At 43.4% G+C, this 21,419-nt stretch overlaps 1 protein-coding gene across 5 annotated transcripts in view; it reads right to left on the minus strand.

The window, feature by feature from the left end:
* Window positions 1-21,419, minus strand: part of CCDC186 (coiled-coil domain containing 186) — a 224,493-nt gene that overhangs the window by 138,821 nt on the left and 64,253 nt on the right. For all 5 annotated transcript variants that reach the window (XM_033943150.1, XM_033943154.1, XM_033943149.1 and 2 more), the window contains 2 exons: window positions 12,624-12,750; window positions 1,193-1,321 (listed from right to left, as the gene is read on the minus strand). In XM_033943150.1, the coding sequence (XP_033799041.1) occupies window positions 1,193-1,321; window positions 12,624-12,750 (256 nt within the window). The remainder of the gene's footprint in view (window positions 1-1,192; window positions 1,322-12,623; window positions 12,751-21,419) is intronic.

The raw sequence follows: 21,419 nt of genomic DNA on the forward strand, positions 1-21,419 counted from the left end.
TACTTAGAGGGCCTCAGAAAAAAATAGTTAATGTCTTATGAAAGAAATGACAATTCTGCATGAGGTAAAACTCTTTATAGTTTATAAATCTTTGCTTTTGGCTAAGTCTTAATAATAATATTGTCATTTATAGCTAAAGAGACATATGATCAAGAAATAAGACAGATAGGAGTTTAATCATGAAGACATATTTTCGGAATAAACAAGTAAAATTTTGTGGAGATATGGTACAAATATTTCCTGATGTCTCAAGATCTACCCAGATGAAGAGGAGAGCTTTTCTTTTATTAAAACCCAGATTAATAGCTCTGGGAGCTACTTTTTATTTGAAGTTTCCATGCAAATGCCTTGTGCAATTGAAGGGAAAAGATGATATTTTCTGGGATCCAATTCAACTGGAAAGTTTCCTGAATGTAAATGAACCAAATAAGATTTAGTAACTGTTATATTTTTGAGGAATTAAATTATTAAGTTCACCTGAAAGTTGTTGGAGTTTCCCCCTGTTGTTAGAGGGAACTCCTGATTATTATGTTTATTATGATTATATGTTATATAAAGGGGGATAGCCCTTTCTTAATGTGGGCTAGATGGGAATTTTGTTGATTAAATAATGATTTTTATTTTCTTAAATAGTCATTGACTGTAAAATCCCACTCTTGACTGCCTTGTAATATGAACAGTTGTAAAATTATTAAGAGACAGTCCCTTCTCAATAAAGCTTAAAATCTAATCAAGCAGATTTGGGAATCATCCTGCAGAGTAAAACTTTTCCCAGAGCCCTTATAAAAATGCTGAAAAGAATCGCACCATAGATCAATCCCTGAGGCATACCGCTGGCAATATTCCAGTGTTCACAGTGAAATACTTTCGCTATAGGTTTATACAGCCACTGAAATTATTCAATACGTTTTTTGGGCTAAATTGAGTCTTTAGTCCTTTGAAAAGCATCAAACTTTACTAACCAAAAAAAGAAATATCAAGAGCCTGTTCATATAAAAACACCTACTTCATAGGCAAATTAACTGTGAAATATAACTATTATTTCAAAAAATACTTGTGAGGTAATTCAGAATTCCCAGCAAATTGTTCATTATCACAGCAGTCTGACAGCTTGATAAAAAGTAACTTAACAATTTCATCAGATCATGCATTATTTTCTGCAGAAAGGTGGTGCTTTTCCTCTCCAAATTACCTGGTCCATGCGAAAAGCCATCTCCTTGTGCAGCTGCTGAATGGCATTTTTGGCTCCTGCATCCTGGGAGATCAGTTTATCTTTGGAATCCTTAAGTTCCTTATGGAGCTCCTCTATCCTGCCCTCCAACTGGAAAACAAATATTATCAGTTCACTTAACAAAATGCAAATTTTAAACCTGCTACTAGAAAGTGCATCATGTTTTATAAACACATCACTAAAACGTAGATAAATATTGTGCTCCTGCAGTGTAAACTCTTCAAAACACCAGGTTTAAATTTACAAGGCCACTCATTTTGTTGATTTTGTTAAGCTCATAAGGACAGAACAGATTACGAAAACATAAAAGGTAGCAATAAGCAGACAGAGATATACGGAAAGGAAAATTTCTAGGATGCTTTTGCATACAAAGGGTAATGTTCTAAAGCATTTTGCTTCACATATGGAAATGGGTTCTTTAAAAATTGCACAACTAAAAAGAGTTTAAGGACATATGTACCGTATTTCCCCATGTATAGGCTTCCTTCTAAGGGGCAGCCTATCTAAAGACATCGTAGATAAGCCGCCCCATTAGTAGATCAGCCACGGAGTCCTCCATACCTGTAGCTCCCTCCTGGATGGCTGCCGGCTGCCTCCTGCAATGTTGCAGCCAGCAGTGCAGGGCAGGAGCGATCTTTTCAGCATCCAGCCGGCCCCGCGCTGCTTCCTCAATGCTTGCCTTCAGTTCTCACGGGAAGCAGCGCAGGGCCAGGCTGGATGCTGAAAGGATCACACCTGCCCTGCACAACTGGCCGCAACATTGCAGTAGGCAGTTGGCGGAGGTATTTACTGGGGGGATGTATAGGCCGCCCTTTGTATAGGCCGATTTAGGTTTTTCCTGCGGTCTATACATGGGAAATATAATAGGTGTTCCCAGGGCACAGTTCCAATATAAAGGCATATACAGTACACTTCTATTTTCTTCTTCAAAAGTGTAAGTTTGTGCACTATTAGGGATAGTTCTTTTGTCTAATCTAATTGGGTGTATTATAGACCGTTAAATACCATTAATGGTCCAAAGTGGTTAGCAACAAAGGTAATAAGATGATGGAAAATGTCGAGTCAAAAATTATGAAAGATATTTTTGGAATAAAAAGATTAACGTCTTATGAAATGTCTCACTCTGCTAGCCCCTCCAAAGTTCTTCAAAAATATGACACCACCATTTTGTGTTCATAAAAAGAACTGGCCCAAGAACTGAACTTTGCAATAGAGAATGACACGGTGAAAAAATTGGTCCCCGTCACCGCCCCGTCCCCGTCTCACCATCCTCTGCACCGCCCCGTCACCGCCATTCCCTTCACCGCCCCGTCACCGCCACTGCCACCCCATTCACCGCCCCGTCACCGCCACTGCAACCCCATTCACCGCCCCGTCACCGTCACCGCTGCATACATAAAAGCCTCAAACGGGTACGATTTTATATACTTTTCTTTATTTACGTATAAAGGAAACATTCTTTAAAACTTTAAAACTTAGTTAAATATTAGTTAATAACTATACAAAAACAAACACGACATGTACTTTTAATGCTTACAATGTTAGCCTACATGGTAAGTAGACGCGGCCGCTGTACCTAATCGCGGCAAAGATCTCCCTGCCGTGATTAGCATAGTGACCGCGGCTACAGCTGCAAGTCTCCCCTCCCCCCAGCGATCACGGCAGGAGGGCACCCAACCCCTCCTGTAGACCCCCCCCAACGGCCCTCCCGACAATCGCAGCAGAAGGGTACCCAACCCCTCCTGCCGGTCCTCCCAATGGCCTCCCCTAAGATCGCCGGCAGGAGGGTACCCAACCCCTCCTGCTGGACCCCCCCCCCAACGAACCCTCCCACCCCGGAACCCCCTTAGTCTTACTTTCCAAGTTGGACCGGACGGCTCCTCACACGTATGGCCAGCAGGCTTGCCTCCGTCCAAATGAGGCGGGCCCGCCCCTACCCTGCCCAACCCACAGGATCCTAGGGCCTGATTGGTCTAGGCACCTAAAGCCACTCCCGCTATAGGAGGGGCCTTAGGTGCTTGGGACAATCAGGCCCTAGGATCCTGTGGGTTAGGCAGGGGAGGGGAGGGGCGGGCCTGCCTCATTTGGACGGAGGCAGGCCTGCTGGCCAGACGAGCGAGGAGCTGTCCGGTCCAACTTGGAAAGTAAGACTAAGGGTGGTGTTTCGGGATGGCGGGGTTTGTTGGGGGAGGGTCCGGCAGGAGGGGTTGGGCACCCTCCTACTGGCAATATAGGGGGCCGTTGGGGGGGCCGGCAGGAGGGGTTGGGCACCCTCCTACCAGTGATCATAGGGGGGCTGTTGGGGAGCTGGCAGGAGGGGTTGGATATCCTCCTGCTGCGATCGTCGGGGGGGCTGTTGGGGTAGGCAGGAGGGGATGGGTACCCTCCTGCCGCGATCGTTGGGGAGGGCTGGTTCTGTCGGCATGAAGGGCTGAGCACCTTCCTGCCGGCGATCGTTGGGGGGGGGGGGGGCGGGTTCTATTGGCAGGAAGGGTTGATCTGACAAATGAGGAGCACGGTGAAACACAGGTAAATAGCGGTTCCTAGAAGGGGGTACATTGGCCTGCGGGGACAAATCTTTTCACCGTTTTTGCGGGTGGTGAAAACTTTTGTCCCCGTGTCTGCGGCGATTTGGCTTTGGAGTCTCCATAACCCGCAGCCCAAACCGCAGCCACGCCGCAGCTCCCTGCGGGGATCGCTCCCCGTGTCATTCTCTACTTTGCAACACACCACTGTTAACATCCCTCTCCACTGACCATTACCTTCTCTCACCTTCCACTCAACCAGTTCCTAACCTAGTCTGTCACGTTGGGGCCCATACACAGGGCAAAGCAACGGACTGGATCAGGAACTGGTTGAGAGAGTAACTCAATGCAGAAAACATCCCAAAAGCATTGACAAAATAGCTCAAAATAACGTTCTTGCTGCTAGGGGGTCTCCATTATTAGAGACAATAACTTGGGAGCACAGTCCATAGGACCCAACCAAGTGAAATATATTCCAGGTTCATCAGTTAGCAGGAATACAAATGAAATACTGACTGTGATCAGAGAAGAGAGCAAGGCTTAAAGCAAATGACAAATGACCTGGCCAAAAATATAACACTTGTAGTGTTCCCCGTCCCATCTCCTCAATCACATCCTCCATTTCCCACCTGGTCACCGTAAGTTCCAGCCCCATGAGATCCAACCCCATCTCTGCCCTGTCCCAGGTGAGATCCATCCCTGTCTCTGCCCCGTTCCCGTGAGCTCCATCCACCGGAAACATCAATAAAAGCCCACTTCCTCCTGCCTGAACGACACCCCCTCCACCTTAATGGATCATCAAAAGATCAGCAGGAGGGATGCCTACTCCCTCCTGCCTGAACAACCATGAACCCCCAGAAACCCCTCCCCACCTTGACTAGAGTCTGGAATCTGGATTGGAACGAAGACCGAAACGAAGACCATCAAGAGTGATGCCTTCTCTCTTGCCGGCAGGCCTGCCTATTCAAAATGGCAGGCCTTCCCCTTCTCAGTGTTCCTTGAGAAGCACTGGGAGGGGCCTAAGGTCCTGATTGGCCCAGGTGTCCAAGCCCCCTCCTACTTAGGAGGGTTTTTGTTCCAATCCAGATTCCAGTCATGGTGAGGGGGGCGTTCTGGGGGTTCATTGTCGTTCAGGCAGGGGGGGGTGTCATTCAGGAAGGAGGGAATTCATTTTTCTGTCCCTTCCCTGCATTTTCTTTTCCTGTCCCTGCCCCTTTCCTGCAAGCTCTGTCCTCATCTGCACAAGTCTCAAACACTCTAAAATCATAAGTGTCCCAGGCTTGTGCAGTTAAGGAAGAGCTTACAAGAATGGGGCAGGGACAGCAACAAAACTCATGGGGATGGGGAAATTGAGTTCCTGCCGGGATGGGGACAAATTTGTCTCCATGTCATTCCCTACTACAGAGTAAAGTACAAGTTACAGGGCAAAAGTGCTGTGTTGAGTTGTGCTAATTACAGGCATAGTGATAAATTTTGGTTCTGTATTAAGTTGTCCTGACAAATTTTTTGAATAGTAGAGTTTTTATAGTAGAGTTCAATGACTGGACACAACCTATATGGCATAAGTGCATAGAAGGCAAGTGTCTTTCGACCAAAAGCAAGCTCTGGAATGTGGGGCACAGGATGAAGGGGTGGTGAATGCATGTAACAGCCTCCTGGTAGAGGTGGTGGAGATGAAAAATCTATCTGAATTTGAGAAAACTTGGGACAAGTACATTGAATCTTTAAAGGGAGAGGCAGGGATGATAGACTGCATGGATGGGCAGACTGGATGGGTCATATGGTTTTTATCAGTCTTAATTTTCTATATTTCTACACATATTCAGTGAAATGTCGGAATCATTTAAGGCAGTGATGTAAATTGAGAAATCATGTGTTTTCACAATAAAAAATTGCATTGTCTCGTCAAAAAAATTTAGCAGTTAAATAATTTGATACTGAACAAAAATAGATCTTGCTGCTTGCTTCTTTGTGCAACACACACTGGTTTTCAAATTCTATCCATAAAATTAAAACAATCCACCCTCCACATGCACAACATAGATCACCTGGAATAGAATCCCATTTCAAATACTGTAGTTAGGGTCTTTTCACAGAGAGGTTAATTATCTTTACATGACCAAAAAACCCACTGAAAACTCATCCATTCACTTTGACATGATTCTACATTCAAATAATCTCTTCAATTGAAGCCAATTTCATATACAGTATTTTGAAATCATGGCCAGTAGGTGGCTCTCTAATATAAAGTATGTTTTATACACAGAAAATCATCATTATGAAACAGCACAAGGGGCACAGACAAGTAAAAAGCAGGTGCGCATAAATAAGTGCTTACTGTATATACTCGAATATAAACCTAGATTTTTGGGTGAAAATAATGGCCCAAAAATGGAGGTCTCTGTTTATATTCAAGTCCTCACCATCTCAGATCCATCGTAGGCCTTTCCTCAGGCCTACCTTAAGCCCTGCTGGTCCAGGGCAAGAGCGATTCTCCTATGCTCCTGCCCCATGAAGTTGCATTACTCAAAATGGCTGATACGAGTTCCTACAGTGGTTGCTATGTTTATTTACTGCCTTTTCATGAAGAGATTCATCCAAAGTGGTTACAATACATTGAATAGAAATCAGGTACTCTTAGGTATATTCACCATCTGTCCCTGCAGGCTCGCAATCTAACTGTGGTACCTGGAACAATGGAAGGATTAAGTGACTTACCCAGAGTCACAAGGAGTAGGATGGGATTGAACTCGCAACCTCAGTTCTAATCACTAGGCCACTCGCTCCCGCAATAGCCTCACAAGACTGATGTGAGTTCGGTTTATATAACTTTTGTTTCCCCCCCTTTTTAGGAGGAGAAAAGGTTACCTCGGTTTATATTTGGATAGGTTTATATTCAAGTATATACAGTACTTCTACGTGAGCAGAATTGTAACATACATGTACATACAGCACATGTCTCTATTTACACCTACCTTTGAAGAGTTGTAAATTGTGCAGACATTCGTACATTACTGGAGATAGACTCCCAAAACTATTTTATAAATGTACTGTACATGTACCCCATTTTTAAATATTTTATAGGTATCTCATTATACAAATTACCCTCCCAGTGGCCAGCAATAGTTATTGCAAAACTCTGCTGAATCTGTTGCATGAAAGCTAGCAGGCATTTTGTAGACCCTGCAAACCTGAGTTACCTAAAATTTCTAGATGTAGTGACATATGTTCAACACAGCAATATTTTCTCTACAAAAATAAATAATTTAGGAGGAAGTGGTCTAGTGGTTAAAGCAATTGGCTGAGAATCAGACAAGCCAGGATTCAATTCCCATTTCTGCCCCTGACACTTGTGTGTCCTCAGGCAAGTCACTCTACAACAGTAGTCTCAAACGTGCGGCCTGCCAGGTACTATTTTAAGGCCCTCAGTATGTTACTATTGTTCTGAAATGTTGCCTGCCTTACTGCTGTAACCTCACGTAAGCGCTTTCCTGCATCTGTACGCAATTGTGAGGTGGAATGGAGAGGACAATCACATACAGACACAGCAAAGCACTTTCATGAGGTTACAGCAGTGAGGCAGGCAACATTCCAGAACGTAAGGTAACCACTGGAGGTAGTGCAGCTTGCGCGTGTGTACATAATCTCGTGAACCCTCACGAAATTATCAGAAGCAATTAAGGAAAGATTTATAAACTATAACGAGTTTTACCTCATGCAAAGTTGTCATTTCTTTAATAAGACATTAACTATTTTTTCTGCGGCCCTCCAAGTACCTACAAATCCAAAATGTGGCCCTTCAAAGGGTTTGAGTTTGAGACCACTGCTCTACAAGATAAACTTTTCAGTCCTTAAACACTGTTTTATGCCCAGAAAAGGACTATTATAAACTATCCCAGGTGCTATGCAATGACAAAACAGCACATACATCTGTACAGCTCCTCGTAATCCTGGGCAAGTCTCATAACCCGGCATCTACTGCCTCAGGTACAAAAACCACCTTAGACAATGAGCCCACTAGGGACAGAGAAAGTAACCACATATACAGTGTTCCCCCGGTCATTCGCGGTCGGCGGTTCCGGTCATTCGCGATATTTTCCAATCGCAAACCACTCACCAGGAGAGGACAGCTGGAGAGGCAGGAGAGAGCAGTCGGAGCGCCAGCGAGTGAAGGAAATTACTCGCTGTATGCTCCGACCGCCTCTTTCTGTACTAAAGTCGGGCCTCACCAATCAAGAGCTGCTTTGACATACAGCTCCAGATTGGCAAGGCCCGACTTTAGTGCAGGAAGAGGCGGTCGGAGCATACAGCGAGTGATTTCCTTCACTCGCTAGCACTCCAGCTGCTCTCTCCTGCCTCTCCTGTCTCCCCCACGAGCATTCCTTCATTCCCAAATCACCAAGAAAGGTATCCGTTTCTCCGTTTACACCCCTCTGCCTAGTTCTCAACAATTTGGAGCAGCCGTGATTCGATATAACCCGTGGACGTTCTTCCATTGGAGAACTCAGTATTGTTGGTTTTTGTACATGCTCTGGATTGTGTTGGAAAAGCAGTTAAACCGTATTCGCGGTTTTTCAGGATTCGCAGGGGGTTCCTGGAACAGAACCCCCGTGAATATCGGGGGAGTACTGTACTGTGTATATCTGGTAGTGGTATAGAAATGATAAATAGATGGATCACCAGGGACTGCTGGAGCTGGAGCTGCTATGCGAACTGACGGAGGGGGTGGAGATGGGTGGGCAGAGGCGCTGCTGCTGGTGTTGGAGCTTCGTGCTGGTCTGCGTCTTTCAGGACTTTAAAAACTTACCGCGAGAGAGGAGCCTGCATGGACCGAACAGGCCGAGCCCCGACCAGTTTAACGCTCCGGCAGCTCCTCTCACGCTAGCTTTAGGGCCTATGAGCTAATAGATCTTAATGCTAACGCCCGATGCGTGGTAAGCACGCATGCGCACTCTTGTGGCCACATCCCGACAGATCAGATCTCAGGGAACACGGATTAAGAGTGCGCATGCGCGCTTAGCATTTTATTATTATAGATATGTTTTACAGTTTTCAGCTTTTAGAATTGCTGACTGGGCTGTTTTACTTCTCAACACTGACATTTGGCTGTTTTCTGTGCACTACACAATTTATTTCACTTTGATTACATTCTATTTATGTTTTTAGTTACGTATTTGATAGACCACATTATCAAGGAGACATCAGTGCAGTCTATAACTTGAGATTCAACTAAATACAGTTACAAATACAAGTTATAGACTGCACTGATGTCTCCTTGATAATGTGGTCTATCAAATACGTAACTAAAAACATAAATAGAATGTAATCAAAGTGAAATAAATATAAATATAAATATATATATATATATATATATATATATAAATAATCAGATGTATGTGTCTGCATGTATGTATGTTCAAGCATAACTCTGAAATGCATGGATAGATTTCAACCAAACTTGGTATACTGTACATATCACTTACTATCTGGGAAAAAATACTGTGGGGGTGGGAAGGGGGTCACACACACAGATACATCAGATTTTAAATATATAGATGGACCAATTGTGTGAAGCTTGGGGAATGATGTAACACAGTTAGAATGATGTCATAGTCAACAGTATTTAAGGAAGTGCAGGTGTGGTGTGGTGAAGCCTAAACAGAAACTGAAAACTGAAAATTTGTGTGATGTTAATCCTCAAGTGAATATTCAAGGGAATTTATATCTGGGCAACGCCAGGTGATCAGCTAGTCTAAATAATAAAAATTCATTAACAATGCACAACACAATAATAAAAAGGAAAAAAGTGTATAGAACCCAATATTCATTAATAAACAAAAAAAAAACCAAATTATTGATAAACAGAATACAATAGGAAGCAAAGGAAACCAAATTGTACTGCAAAGATTGGACAGACTAATAAAAAAATGCAAATAAAACCTAGGTTGATGTATGCCACTGCCATGACATTGTCCGACAAAACCCTTGCCGCCCTGCTCTCCCACCAAGGGCTGAAAGGCCAAAAGAGCTTTGTGGACTGCTCTCAATTCTAGACAGTTGATGGGCCTGTGAGCCTTCTCTGGACTCCAAGTGCCATGAGCTGTGTAGTGCAGGCGATGGAACCCCCCCCCCCCCCAATTCCTTCAGGCTCACATCCGTGGTGACCACCAACCAGCCTGGGAACGGAAGAGGCATTCCCTTGAATAAATTGTGACTGCAGCCACCAGGACATTCTGTGGAAGGCCTGTGTTGTCCAGCAAAGTTAATGATTGTAATCCTGGGAAACCAGAGACCAACGGGATAAGAGGGACTGTTGTAATGGTCTTATTTGGAATCATGCCCATGGAACCACCTCCATCATCACCATGAATCCCAGGATTTGCACAAAGTCCCACACCCTTGGGAAGGGAGACTGAAGAAAGTGACACACCTGTAACCATAATTTCTCACACCTGGTTCATGGAAGAAATACCTTCCCCTGCACCATGTCGAAGTAAACCCTCAGATGTTCTAGAGTCCAAGATGGGCTCAGGGAACTTTTGGCAATATTGAAGACCCAATCTAACAACTGGAGAACAACTATTACTCGAGCCTTCACCCAAACACTCTTGATGAGAGGACGTCTGAATCAACCAGTTGTCCAAATACAGGTGAACCCAGATCCCCTCTTTCCTGAGAAAAGCTGCTACCACTACCATCAGATTGAAGAATGTGACGGAGCCATGGTGAGGCCAAATGGCATAGCTCGAAATTGAAAATGGTGGCTACGAATGGCAAAACGAAGAAAACGCTGATGTGGTAGACAGATGGGAATGTGCATATTGGCTTCCTTTAGATTAAGCGCTATCAGGAACTCTCCCGGTTGCATTGTCGCAATAACTGATCTCAGTTTTCATAAGAAAGTTTCGTACCTTCAGAAACTGATTGACTCTTTGATATCTAGAACAGGTCTGACGGAGCATTCCTTCTTCAGAACAAAAAAGTAAATGGAATATCTCAGAGGGACTGGAACTATCGCCCCTAAGTCTATCAGAGAATTTAGGGTCGACTGAACCACAAGCGTTTTCTCCGAGCTTGTACACAGGGACACCAAGAAAGAATCTGCAATGGGAGAGGAAAACTAATTTGTAGTCTTCTCAAATAATATCTAAGACCCACTGATCTGAAGTAATCTGGGCCTACTCTGCCCTATACACTTGGCAGAGTGAGCCAGTATCCCGTCATTTCACAGATCGGGTGGTCAGGGCACGATTTGTCTGGGAAACAGACCCTTTGGCAGGACAAAAGGAACTCTTCTGAGTAAATTTGGACTTCTGATTGAAGGAAGGTCTTCCCAGTCTACAACACTTTGTGTCCCTAAAACGAGGGCAGGCCAGTGAAGCCTTGAAGGCATTCTAAGGTTTATCCTTCAGAAGGTGCTGGGACTTCGAATCTCCAAATCCAAAGTCTTTAACCAACTTTTCCACGTCCTCACCAAAAAGTAAATGGCCTTTAAAAGGAAGTCAGATTAAGCGCTGCTTAGATGCGGCATCTGCCGCCCAGTGGCGAAGCCATAAAGACCTTCTTGAAACTACTGAGACATTTGCTTAGCCAAAGACCTAATGATGTCATATAAGGCATCCGCCAGGTACGCCAAACCTGTCTCAACATCCGGTAACTCCCAAGGAAGCTGAGCTCCCGAGTCAACTAATACATCAGTAATCCGCTGGACCCAATGAAGGCACAACCGAGCAGCGTAGGGACTATACACCGTAGCCTCCAAGGTTTCCGGGTCAGCTGAAGACTGTATGCAGGACCCACAGTCATAGCTTTGAGAAGAGAAGTACATCAGGGAGGAGAGAGTCAGCCAGAGGAGGTAACACCCGTAGGAGAGAGGCAAGTGAGGAGGAGGATAAGGGGTGCGTTGAGACACGGAAGGGAGGAAGAGGGGCGCACTGGGACACAGAAGGAAGGGAGGGAGGGGGCATGAACTTGGGACATAGAATGGAGGGAGGGGAGCATGAACTTGGGATATAGGATAGAAGAATGGAGAGAGTAAGGGGAAGATGCTGAGGTGGGAGAGGCAATAGAAAAGGAGAATTGTTGGGCATGGAGGTCTGAGTGAGAGGGAAAGATGGTGCACGTGGGGAAATGAAGAAAGAGGAGAATTGTTGGGCATAGGAAGGGAGAGAGAAATACTGGACATGGTTGTGGCAAAGGTGTGAGGTACAGATGCATGGGGAAGAGAGAGATGAGAAGGAGAAATGTTGAATGTGGTGGTGGAGAGGGAACAGTGGGTTGGATGAAGAACGAGAATAAGTGCAAACCATCTCCTATCTTTTCTTTCTATTTAAACTATAGTACTTTGTTTTGATGACTGTCTAATGTTTAATGTTTTTATAGACTTGCGTATTGTACAGATCCAAGTTACATACAAATTCAACTTAACAGTTTAAAAAAATGGAACCCATTTTTAACCCAAGGACTGCTTATATATGCAAATATATAATATAAATGTTGTGTATCATGACTCTGCCCATGTGACACTAACTCCTTCCATGAACATGCTTACTCTAATGTCAGTTACAAAGATACATCTAATACACCACCCATACTTTTTAAGCATGAGGTCACTATGCCCAAAAATAGCATTTTAAGTGTAAAAAATGGTTTTATAATACTTCCTCCCTTAAGAGCCACTTAACCCATGCTGTATGCCTGCCGCCATGACTCATGGGTAGGGAAGCAGTGTCCATCTCCTCTATATGCAAGAGATCCCCATACATACAATGTTTGGCCTGGGGATGAGGTGAGCACTGTTCTGTCAACAGTACAGAGCAGCTATGCTATTAATAAAGATGATAGAAGACCTTACTGTATTTTAATACCTGCTTAATAATGCCAACATGGTGTTTTTCTGTTTCAGCTCGTTTTTTCAATTCTTCTTTCAAGTTGTCCTTTTCCGAACAGATCTCTACAATCAGTTCCTGATGCTTTTTGTTCTCTTTGATCAACCTATTTTGAAAGTAGAATATTTTTATACAGGTATAAAAATTTTTTAAAGGTTTCTGGGGACTACATCAATAGACATATATTACATACTAAAACCAAGGCATGTCCTGATGTCACTTAAGACGACCTAAAAATCAAACAGTAACTTATTATAAAGATTAAAACCTATATTCTAGGTACAGGGTCCAAAATCTACAGCAGGAGCTCTCACACTTAAGACATTTTTCATAATCCCACATCCTTATTTGACAGATAGATATAAAATAATGGAACAAAGTCTGACATAATAATTAACAGGGCCTATGAAGAGTGTATCTATGAACTGTGTTCTCTGTAGGTGTTACATTTAATGGGCTTCATATTGTTTAGACATATTAAATGTCTTTTCTGCCCAAATAGACATGAACAAGCAGATCACTATTCCTCTAAAGCTTGTTAAAAACCATAAAATGCTATCTTGCAAATTAATTTTGATGCACTTGACTGTAATTACCATTTACCAGGCACCGTTTGTTCTTTAATTTCTCAGTTTAAATTCCTGTCTTCCTATCATGCTTTGATCTCTTATGAACAGTTGCCTGTCTTTGACAGTAGATATATCCCACATCTTCATCTGGCTTTACAGGAGAAAACAGTGAAAAAGCTTGTGTGTAAGTAAAAGTAATTTTAACTTCTAAAATAAATGCAGAGATCCACTTAACCCTCAGGTACAGTCTTAGATCTTACTACTAATACTAATCATTTCTACAGCACTCCTCCTAGACATACGCAGCACTGTACACAACATGTAAGACACTCCCCACTCAACAAATCTTACAATCTATTCAAATGAGAGATTAGAGTTTTATGGGAATAATTAAAACAGACATGAGTTAAAAGCAGCTAAAAAAAAAGTAGGCTTTTCCCTGGATGTAAATAGGGCCAAAAAGAAGTCCATTTCAAGTATACAATGCAGCATGATTGAAGGAATGGAGTCTAAAGGTGGCAGTGGAGAACAGAGAAAAGAATGAAGTTCCTGGAGAGGGGAGCAGGAAGATGAGAAAGGAGAGCTACTAAGGAGCTGTAGAACACACTTGTAAGTGACCAGGAGAGGGGATAAATGAGTATGGAAAAATTATGTTCTTACTTGTTAATTTTCTTTCCTTTAGATGCAGCAGATGAATCCGGAGACTAGTGGGAGAGCACACATCTACCAGCAGGTGGAGCTAGAGAAACTGATTAACAGGTGGTACTATTGGCTGGTACGCTCCCTGAATCTTCAGTATTGCTCCTTGCCCAAGCATCCGGAACCAGAAATATGGTTAACATGTAAAAAAAAACTTCTTTCCCATAATAAATTGCAAAGGTAATAATAGAGAATACAACTACCAAATATAACAAATCTTCTAAAAACTCATGAAACAGAAACCGAGAGCTGACAGAAAGGATGGGGCTCTGGATTCATCTGCTGTGTCTAAAGGACAGAAAATTAACAGGTAAGAACATAATTTTTAAGAACATAATTTTTCCTTCCATAGCAACAGCAGCAGATGAATCTAGAGACCAGTGGGATGTAGCAAAGCAATCCTCAATCTGGGTGGGAAGCAAACGCTGCATCCGCAATAACCGAAGCGCCAAAAGTAGTCTCCGCATGCGCTGCCACATCCAACCGGTAATGCTTAGAAAAAGTATTCCTAGAAGACCAAGTAGCCACACGACAAATCTCTTCCAAGGAAAAACCTCTGGACTCAGCCCAAGAAGTGGCCATCGCTCTAGTAGAATGAGTATAGAGTTCTTCCGGTAACTGCTTGCCTGAAGTCAAGTAAGCGGAAGCAATGGTTTCTTTGACCCATCAAGCTATGGAAGCTTTGGATGCTGCCATACCTGTGTTGCGGCCTGCAAACAACACAAAGAGGTGATCTGAATGTCAAAAGTCGTTAGTAACCTGCAGATAGTGTGGCAGTATCCTATGCACATCTAGGAAATGCAGTGAAGAGAATCGCTCTCCCCCAGTCCTCCTCCCTGAAAGCTGGAAGGAAGAGAGACTGGTTAACATGAAAGGTTGATACTGTTTTAGGAAGAAACGATGGTACAGTCCTAACAGACATACCTGAATCTGAAAGTCACAAAAAAGAATCTCTACAGGATAACACCTGCAACTCAGACACCCGCCGGGCTGAAGCCTTTGCCACAAGGAAGACTGCTTTCAACGTCTTATCCTTCAGAGTTGCTTTTGACAAAGGCTCAAATGGAGGCTTTTGTAACCCCCCCCCCCGAGGACTACTTTAAGACTCCACTCCGGACAGGGCTTTTTAATAGGTGGACGAATATATTGCACATCTTTGAGAAATCAAACTACATTAGGCTGTGATGCAAGGGAAGACTGAGCCACGCAGCAAAACTTAAATTGAACCCGGAAAAATCAAATTTTTTTCTGGCTAGTCCTTCAGATAATATAAAAGAAAAAGAATTACATTTGAATGGTCAAACTTTTTAAATATCTGCTTTGATAAAATTTTTGGGCATTATACTGGACTGCCATTTAACTCTGGAATATCACACAAATTTTCTAGTAAAAAATGTTACAAAACCTTGTGGAAACTTCAGACAATAAGAAAATTTTTTGATAGTGTATCATTTAGATTACTGGTACAATCATCCGATCTGTCCATACTGGATTATTGTAATACAGTGGTGCCTCACACAACGAACTTAATTGGTTCCAGGAGCAAGTTTGTTATGCGAAAAGTTCGTTATGTGAAACGCGTTTTCCCATAACAATACATGTTAAAAAAAATAATTCGTTCTGCAGCATAAAATATGCTAAGATGACATAAAAAAAGATAAATTTGTCAAAATGGTGAAAATGGTGGTCTTGCTGAGGCCAAACTCTTTGACGAGGTCACACTGTTTTACCCCACATTCACTCCTTGTAATTATTTCCCGTTTCATTTCAACAGAAATCACCTTCCTGCTTTTTTTAGAAGCCATGATATATAAAAAATATTGAGTTTATCTTAAAAGGACGACTGTATACAGTGAGAGAGGGCAGTTAAGCGCAGTGACTAACGACTGCCTGCAGTGCCTGCGCGGAAGGATGCAATACATCGGCAGCTCGGGCGACTTCGTTGTGTGAAACGAAGTTCGTTGTGTGAAACGAAGTTCGTTGTGTGAAGTTTGTTGTGTGAAACGAAGTTCGTTGTGTGAATCAAGACATGAAGTTCATTGTGTGAAGCGTTCGTTGTGCGAGGCGTTCGTTATGCGAGGCACCACTGTATAATATATCTGGGATCTCATAAAAAGCTCCAAAAGAGATTGAGACTCATGCAGAACAATGCGGTCCGTCTAATTTTTGGGTTGAAAAAGTATGACACATTACTCCATCTTATAGACAGTTGCATTGGTTGCCTTTTGAGGCTAGAATATTATTTAAATTTGGTTGTACCTGTTTCAAAGTGTTGTTTGGTATGGCTCCTTCTTACTTGTCTCTATGCTTTGAACATTACAAACCTAACAGAATTACTCGAGGGCAATATTTATTTGTTATTCCAACCATCAAACCTTGTCGATACAAGAGATTTTTCGATAAATTGCTCAGTTTTCAGGCAGGTAAAATGGACCAATGGTTAAGTACTATTATCTCCCAGGCCTAATCTTATATGTCCTTTAGGAAATTACTAAAAACTGATCTATTTGATAAATTTGTAAACTGATGTTCCAGAATATTGATAGGCATATTGTATATTGATTTTATAGCCAGAATGTTCTTGTGGATTTCTACTGTATTTTAGTAAATCGTATCTTATTCTTTTAATTTTAGTACTATTTTGAGTTTTGTACTTTTATTCATTGATTGTATAATGTTAGTAATGTATGTAAACCGCCTACAACTCTGCGGTAGGGCGGTATACAAAAAATAAATTATTACTATAACAAGCAATAGCGGCCACTTGAACTTTAAGAGAATTATATGCCAACCCTTTGGTTACTCCATCCTGAAGAAAAGAAAGAATGTTAGAGAGAGAAGCCTGGAAGGGTGAAAGACCCTGAGCAGCACACCAAGAATCGAAAATCCTTCAGACTCTAGCATACGAGACAGAGGTAGATCTCTTTTTTGCTTGAAGAAGAGTGGAAATAACCTGCTCCAAATATCCTCTATGTCTCAGCCGCGACCTTTCAAGAGCCAGGCAGTAAGACCAAAGTGAGACGGATTTTGCATGTTGATCGGACCCTGGGTTAGTAAGCCCGGAGTCAATGGAAATGTCAACCGTTCGCCCATCGACAGACTTATCAGGTCCGCATACCATGGATTACGCGGCCAATCCAGAACTACCAGGATCACTGTGCCCTGAAAATGAGCTATGCAATGTAACACATGACCTATCATCGGCCAAGGAGGAAACACATAAAGGAGACAACTTGGAGGCCGTGCAAGAGCCAACATGTCTACCCCCTCTGACGTCCGCTCCCTGCGTCTGCTGAAGAGTCAAGGAAGCTTTGCATTTTGAGATTAGGCCATGAGGTCTATTTCCAGGAAACCCTACTTTTGCACAATTAGGTCGAACGCCTGATTGGAGAGTTCCCATTCTCTGGGATCTAGAAGATTTCTGCTGAGGAAGTCTGCCTGAACATTTGCTTGACCCACAATGTGAACCGCCGATAGTAAAGGAAGATGAATTTCTGCCCATTGAAGCAGAAACATTGTTTCGTTTGCCAACTGAGGACTTTGGGTACCTCCCTGCCTGTTGATATATGCCACTGCTATGATACTGTCTGAAAAAACCCTCGTCGGTCGGCCCTAAATCATGGCCTGGAATGCTTGCAGTGCTAGCCTTGTCGCTCTCAATTCTAGAAGATTGATGGACCACTGAGAGTCTCCTCTGAAGACCAGACTCCCTGCGCTGAGGACTGAAGGCAGTGAGCCCCCCATCCCAACAGACTGGCATCTGTGGTAACTATAAACCAGTCTGGTGATGCCAGAGGCATGCCTTTGAACAGAATGAGATAGCTGAGCCACCAATTCATGCTGAGCGATGCTTGAGAAGTCCATTGTAGATGACGATTGTAATCCTGAGACACTGGGAATCACCGGGAGAGAAGTGATTGTTTCAGTGGTCTCATGTGAAAGTGTGCCCAATGCATCACTTCCAGCGCTGCTACCATTGATCCTAGCACTTGCACATAATCATACACTCTCGGTCTGGGTGTCTGTAGAAGTAGGCGAACTTCAGACTGTAGCTTCTCTCCCCGAACAGCACCCCCAGATGTTCTAATGACTGGGATTGTGCAACAGAGCTCTTTGGAAAGTTGATGACCCACCCTGAAGATTAAAGAAGGGAGATCACCCTTTGGGTTATTGACAAACTTTCCTGTCTGGAAGACGCCCAGATCAACCAGTCATCCAAGTAAGGACGTATTCGAATCCCATCCTTGCAAAGAAAAACTGCCACTACTACCATGACCTTTGAGAATGATCGTGGAGCCATGGCAAGGCCAAATGGCATGGCTCGAAACTGATAGTACTGGCCAAGAACAGCAAAGCGAAGATACCTCTGATGTGGTGGCCATATGGGAATGTAGATACACTTCCTTGAGGTCGAGAGCCGTAAGGAATTCCCCCGGTTGAACCGCAGCTATGACCAACCTCACTGTTTCCATATGGAAATGCCTGACATTTAGAAATTGATTGACTCTCTTGAGATCCAGAACTGGACTGACCGACTCCCCCTTTTTGGGCACTATGAAGTAAATGGAATATCTTCCCTGTCCCCTTTGTTCCGGAGGAACTGGAATTACGGCCCCAAGCTCCAAAAGAACTTGAAGGGTGGTCTGTACTGATTCTCTCTTGGCTGCCCCTGTGCAAGGGGATACCAAGAAAGAATCTGTGACAGGAGAGAAAAATTCTAATTTATAACCTTCTCGAATAATGTCCAATACTCACTGATAGGACGTTGTCTTGGCCCACTTCGCCAGAAATGAAGACAGCCGACCCTTTATGGTCATGACAGAGGGAGCCGACATTTCGTCATTGGGAATTATGTAAGGCTGGGGTACAGGCTTGGGGTTTTGTAGGACAAAAGGAATTCTTTTGTGGAAACCTAGGCCTAGAATTATAGGAAGAACCGTAAGAAGGTGTAAAGGATGGCTTTCCGGGCCTATATCTTTTAACATCACAGAAGCGAGGTCTGGCAGACAAGGCCTTCAAAGGTGCCTTAGGCTTATCTTCCAGCAACCTCTGCATTTTGGTATCACCAAAATCTTTCACCAATTTTTCTAAATCTTCTCCAAACAACAAATGACCTTTAAAGTAAGTCTCACAAGCCTAAGTTTGGAAGCCATGTTCGCCACCCAGTTACGGAGCCACAATGATCTGCGAGAAACTACCGAAAGAGACATTTATTTTGCCGAAGTGCAAATAATATCATAGAAGGCATCCGCCAAATATGCTAGACCCGTTTCCATATCTGCAAAGTCGGATGGGACAGAAACCCCTGTCTCCATCATCTTATCTGCCATACATTGAGCCCATTGTAGACATGCCTGTGCAGCACAGGAACTGCATACAGCTGCTTGTAAAGTAAGTGCTGTTACTCTAAAGTGAAGTTTCAATCTTCCTATCCTGGGTGTTTTTTTAATGCTATACCCCCCTCAACCAGCAATGTAGTCTTTTTGGTAACCACGGCCAAAGCGTCCACTCTCAGAAGCTTAAATTTCACCAGCTCGTCCTGAGCTACTAGGTACAACTGCTGCATAGCCTTTGCTACTTGCAGACCTGCCTCTGGCGTGTCCCATTGAGCTGTAATGAGTTCTTGCATTGCCTCGTGGACCAGAAACGTTTTGGGAGGTTTTCTCGAGCCCACCATAAGAGGATTAGCTGACCTTGTAAGTTGCAGATCAAGTTGAGAGATATTAAGACCTTGTAGCGCCTTAGAGATAAAGATGGTAATTTTTCTTTCTGAAAAAGATGAAGCACTGTAGAGTCATCCACCTCCCTAGCTAGCGCATCCTCTAACTCCAAATCTGCCACTTCTCCGTCCTCCAATTATTTAATAGGCTGACATCGTAATGCTTTTACCTTTTCTCTTATTTTAACCATGTTTGCATTCTATTCTTATGTTTCTTACCTGTATGGTTCGCATTTTCATCTTGATCAATTTTATTGAAATGTTTGTACCTTTATTCTGATCAATTTTATTGAAATGTATGTACTGCCTTTTATTGTATTTTATTGAGATTTTTATCGATAAATGTATGCATGTATTGTTTATCTCATTCTGTGAGCCGCTTAGAACCTCCCCGGTATGGCGGCATATAAATAAATATTATTCCAGAGCTTCTGGAAGAGCAAGAGATACGGTGGTCCCCTTCGTTCATGGGTGCCACTCTGCGCCTCTGCTGCCTGAGACTCCAGAGGAGATCTACTGGCAGGGAGTAGGGGAAAAGTATCCAAATTAAGCTCCCCTTGATGTGCAGGTTGAGAGCTCTGCAACAAAAATGCCTTATGCATTAACATAATAAACTCTAGCGGAAATGACTGATTTGCTCTTGCCTGTAGTGCTTGCAGACTGCCCTTCTCAGAAAGCACTGCCGCCGCTACGGGTGAAGAAAAACAGCTGACTGCCGGCGAACTTTGCTGAACCGCCGATGTGCACTGAAGCAGAACAGGAGCCACTGCTAGCAAAGGAGAGCTGGGCCGCACTTCTACTGGGCGGGAAACACTCGCCTCATTCAGCGCTAAAGTAAAGTCTTCCCCCACAGCATCTGAGCAAGCTCCAGAACAAAGTCCCGATGGTGTTCACCGCTTTCCACAGTAGGAACACCTTTTAACTACTTCTGCCGCCATTTCTAAACTCTGTGAGCCAACAGGAAAACCGGCAATGAAAAGACACTAGTCAACTGAACTAATAAACCTGCAGCTCCACTAACAAACGCCCGAACAAACCAGCAAAAGAAATTTAGTCAGCAAAATTTAATAAACCCGCGGCTGCAACAAAATTACTAAAATGAAATATTTCTCTCACCTTAGTGAAACGTTGTTAACCCTGGTAGTTGTAGCCTGCAGGGTGACAGTAAAGTATAGTCAGCTACAGCACTTGTTCTGGTTTGTTGTTTTTTTTAATTGGGAAAGAAGAAAAACAGAGAACTAAGAATAGCCCCATCCACTGGAGGGGAGAGTGGAGCAGGGACCTGGGGGGGCCCAGGTGTAACTCCCAAAGGTGGCATCGCTCAGCCAGACACCCCTATCTACCTGAAGAGAAAAATTCTCAACACCAGAAAAGCAGTATTCCAGTCAGAGCCAGAATCTATTTGAATAGCGACCATCACCTGCTAGGAGATAGAGCATACTGAAGATACAGGGAGCATACCAGCCAATAAGACAACCTGTTAATCAGTTTCTCTATCTCCACCTGCTGGTAGATGTGTGCTATCCCACTAGTCTCTGGATTCATCTGCTGCTGCTGCTAAGGAAAAAGACACTGGCAGAACATCAGTCGTGCAGCAGAATTTTGGCTAGATTGAAGGGGAGAGAGATCGTTTAGTGAGAAGACTGAGGGAAGCAATTTGATAAGACTGTAGATAAGGGTTTGGGCAGTGTGTTCAGAAAGGAAGGGACAAAATTTGGTAATGCTATAGAAAAACAGGTTTTGACTGTAGGATATGTGCATAGAAAGGATTCAAAGAGGACCCAAACT

The sequence above is a fragment of the Geotrypetes seraphini genome, chromosome 4 (genome assembly GCF_902459505.1).
Source record: "Geotrypetes seraphini chromosome 4, aGeoSer1.1, whole genome shotgun sequence".
In the NCBI taxonomy this organism is placed as follows: Eukaryota; Metazoa; Chordata; class Amphibia; order Gymnophiona; family Dermophiidae; genus Geotrypetes; species Geotrypetes seraphini.